This window comes from Dipodomys ordii, unplaced genomic scaffold (assembly GCF_000151885.1).
Source record: "Dipodomys ordii isolate 6190 unplaced genomic scaffold, Dord_2.0 Scaffold7, whole genome shotgun sequence".
Lineage (NCBI taxonomy): Eukaryota > Metazoa > Chordata > Mammalia > Rodentia > Heteromyidae > Dipodomys > Dipodomys ordii.
The window spans coordinates 19,809,270-19,813,317 of NW_012267223.1; the positions used below are offsets into that span (position 1 = coordinate 19,809,270).

The 4,048-nt window shown below is 49.6% G+C and overlaps 1 protein-coding gene across 1 annotated transcript in view; it reads right to left on the reverse strand.

The window, feature by feature from the left end:
- Gpr179 (G protein-coupled receptor 179) overlaps window positions 1-1,553 on the reverse strand; it is a 17,311-nt gene extending 15,758 nt beyond the window's left edge. Inside the window, exon 1 of the mRNA XM_013037081.1 lies at window positions 760-1,553. Coding sequence (XP_012892535.1) covers window positions 760-1,553 — 794 coding nt within the window. The remainder of the gene's footprint in view (window positions 1-759) is intronic.
- Between the last annotated feature and the right edge of the window lie 2,495 nt (window positions 1,554-4,048).

Here is a 4,048-nt window from a genome sequence, read left to right on the forward strand (position 1 = left end):
CCCCCCCCTCCTCCTCCTCCTTCTTCTTCTTTTTCTCCTCTCTACTACTTGAGCCAGAGCTCCATTTCTGGCTTTTTGGTAGTTTTTTGGAAATAAGAGTCTCACAGACTTCTCTTCTTTGGCTGGCTTTGAACCATGATCCTCAGATTTCAGCCTCCTGAGTGGCTAGGATTACAGTGTCTGACTGGCTCCAAGTTCTTGACAGAGATTGTCCTTCTGGAATGTCTACAAGGGTCTCTGAGAAGCTTGATACATGGATTGTCACTGTCAGCCATCCCAAGCCCATTCCTCAGACCTGATAGCCAAGATTCCTTCCTGTCTACACATACATACACACACACACACACACACACACACACACACACACACACACATCTGGACACATGTGTATACACTTACATATAAATATATGCTTATATATGCACACCTACCTGTATGCCACACATACACATTCACTCATGCTCACAGACATTCATTCTTGTGCTCAAGCACCCAAATACAAATAGATGCCCAGATAAATACTTGTACATGGATTGACTTGTACACATTATGTACACTTACACCTATATGCATTAACAAATAGTTATAGATTCCCAGAGGTGGCTGTAACTACATACTGCTGGATGCAAATATACACATCTAAGTCCCCAGACATCCACATGTTCTTGCTAAATGACCATGCACAGCTGCATAGCCTTGTGTCCCTTCTACCCCCGCCCATCCCCATCAAACCATCCAAACCCGCACAAGCCCACTTACCTGACCTCTGGACTAAGGTCTGGCTTGAGTCCATAGAAGGTGGCAGTGAGAGTGACCAGCCAGCCAGGACGGAGCCGGCCTTCCTGGCATTCCAGGAAGGGAGGGGACAGCCTCACCTGCTGTATGTCCCCCACATAGCCATCTCCCCGCGGCCACTTGGGACTGTGGAGGCTCCTTAGGTCATTGGTTAGCACCCGTTTCTGTAGATTAGGGTTCTCCATGTCTCCAGCTGGGTTCTCTTCTTGTACCCTGTTCCCAGATAAGTCTTGAAGGATGGTCTCCTCTCCCATTCGGGTGGCTTGCAGGGCCAGCTGGAGGTGGCTGGCCCCTGGTGGAGGGTTAAAGGTCAACAAAGCTCTGTAGGCCCTTGGGTCTCCCTCAGCCACACTGCGGACCAGGGCCTGGTACCACTCCACATCCTCCTCTACACTGGACTCACGGATGTCGTTGGCTTGCAAAAGCATGTTGAGAAAGTTGGCGGCTTGAGTCAGGGTGCCCGCTGCTCTCTGTAGAATTGGGGGAAGTCTTGGCTTTGCTTCTGCCCCATGAGCTTCCAAGCGCTCGCTGCAATTTGCCCCCAACAGCCGTTGGGCCTCTCCAGAGTACAGAAAGGCCAGGGCTGCTCCAGCCCCCTGTGGGAGCTCCCACGCGGACACCGATCCTGGCTTGGCCTGGGAAGACAGTGGGGGCAGAGAGCGGGGCAGCCTTGGACCTCCTAGAGCCCAGCCAGAGAGGAAAGAGAAGCCCAGCAGCCCCCACACAGAAGAGAGCATGACCACTGCCCCGGTGCCCATTTCAGGACAGCTCTTGGTCCCCTGGATTCCAGGCTGCCAGGGGGATTTGGTGCTTAAGAAAGGTCTGACAGAGGCTGTCTGCTGTCTGGGGCTGCCTGCATTCCATGTATCTCCTCTCTCTCTCTCTCAGGCTGGCACTGTCTGGCATGCTTTTTTCTTCTCTCTAACGTCATCAGCTGGCTCCTGGACGTAGGTATAAGGGCTTTGCCCCTCCTCTCTCACTGTGGTTCCCTATTTCAAACCCTCTTAATCCTAGCATACCACTCTTCCCCCATCTCTGATCCAAGTCCCAGTCTCTCTCCATCCTCCCCCACCACACATCTGCTTCAGAGAAAGAAAAAGGGAGGGAAGGAGAGGGGACCAGTTGCCACCTCCCTAGCCCTCCCTCGCTCTGCCCTCTGCTCCACTACGAGTGATGGGCAAATCCAGGATGGGGTGCCATAGCAACCACAGATGAGCCCATGCCCCTCTCCCCACCCCCTCTGCTCCACTCGGCCTCCTGGCAGCAGTGACAACAGGCTTGATAAAGGGCCAGGCAGCATCTCTGGCAGTCTGCTCTGGGTGCTTGCATCCCCTGACATTGCTGCTTAGCCAGAACCATGATTGGGAATGGTGAGGGTAGGAACGATCTTTAGAATCAGCCTTTGTCAAGACTGAGGCAGTCCCAAGTCTTTTTTTTTTTTTTTTTGCCCATCTTGGGGCTTGAACTCAGAGCCTGGGCACTATCCCCAAACTTTTTTTTTTTTTTTTTGGGTCCGGTCGTGAACTCTGGGCCTGCGCGCTGTCCCTCAGCTCTTCAGCTCAAGATTAGCTAGCGCTCTACCACTTGAGCCACAGCACCACTTCCGGCTGAGGAATCGAACCCAGGGCCTCAGGCATGCAAGGCAAGCGCTCTACCACTGAGCCACCTTCCCAGCCCCCCCCCCAACTTCTTTTTGCTCAAGGCTAGCACTCTACCATTAGAGTCATAGCACCACTTCTGTTTTTTTCTGTTTTAGGGGGAACGAAGAAATGAAACCAGGGTTTTATGCATGCTAAGCAAGCACTTTACCACTAACCCATATCCCCAGCCCCCTAGTCTTTTTCCTACACATCATTTCAATGGATTCTGTCCCACAGCCATGTATAATGAATATTGTTATCCCTATTTCATAGAGACAGAGACTGCCCACCCCCAAGACCTTCGTTCCAAAGCAGCTGAAATTACCTAGCAAAACTGCCTCTGTCAGACACTGATGGCTCATACCTATAATTATAGCTATTCAGGAGGCTGACACCTAGAGGATCCAAGTTCAAAGCCAGCCTTGGAAGAAAAGTCTGCAAAAACTCATCTTCAATTAAACAGCAAAATGTCAGACTAAGATATGACTCCAGTGGTAGAGCATGAAGTATGTGCATGAAGTTTTAGCAGTACTTATGCGTGTGCACATACACACACAGCAGTATTGCCTTTTAACTTGAGATCTTATTAATATAAAAAGTCAGGGCTGGGAAGGTGGCTCAGTGGTAGAGCGCTTGCCTTGCATGCATAAGGCCCTGGGTTCGATTCCTCAGCACCACATAAGCAAAAAGAAAAAAGCCAGAAGTGGCGCTGTGGCTCAAGTGGTAGAGCGCTAGCCTTGAGCTGAAGAGCTGAGGGACAGCGCCTTGGCCCAGAGTTCAGGCCCCACGTCCGGATCCCCCCCCCCAAAAAAAAAGTCATACTGGAGTGTGGTACCAGTGGCTCATGCCTGTAATCCTAGCTACTCAGGTCAGGAAGCTAGGATCTGAGCATCACAGTTTGAAGCCAGCCAAGGCAGGAAAGTCTATGAAACTCTTAGCTCCAATTAACCACCAAAATGCTTGAGTTATGGCTCAAGTGGTAGAATGATATAGCCTTGAGCAAAAAAGCTCAGGGACAGCACTTAGGCCATAAGTTCAAGCCCTACAACCAACACACACACACACACACACACACACACACACACACGTGCACACAGTCATACAAAGATACAAAGCTAACTATGCTACTAATGCAATTACAAATGTTTTGTTGTATGCCAGCTATTTCCTCTAGCTAACCACTTGATAAATATTGCCTTAAAGTGCTGAAATTTGAACTCATGGCCTTGAGCTTGCTCAGCCTGTTTGCTTGACTGGTGCTCTACCACTTGAACCACACTGCTAACTCTGCTTTTAGTTGGTTATTTTGATTACAGCCTTAAGGAATTCTCTGCTTGGGTTGGCTTCAAGCAGAGATCCCCTAGATTTCAGCCACCTGAGTAGGATTGCAAGGATGAACCACCATCACCTGGCTTCAGTTTTGTTAATTATTATTTTTGAGATGGAGTCTTACTTATATCCATGCTAGTCACAGAGCAATCTTCTTGCCTCTGCCCTAATAATGCCTGACTATGTAGAGAAGCTGAATCATGTATGTTTGGTAATATAGCCAGATCACTACATAATTAGGACTCAAATCTGACCAGTCACAAAGTCCAGAGGGGCAGAAAATG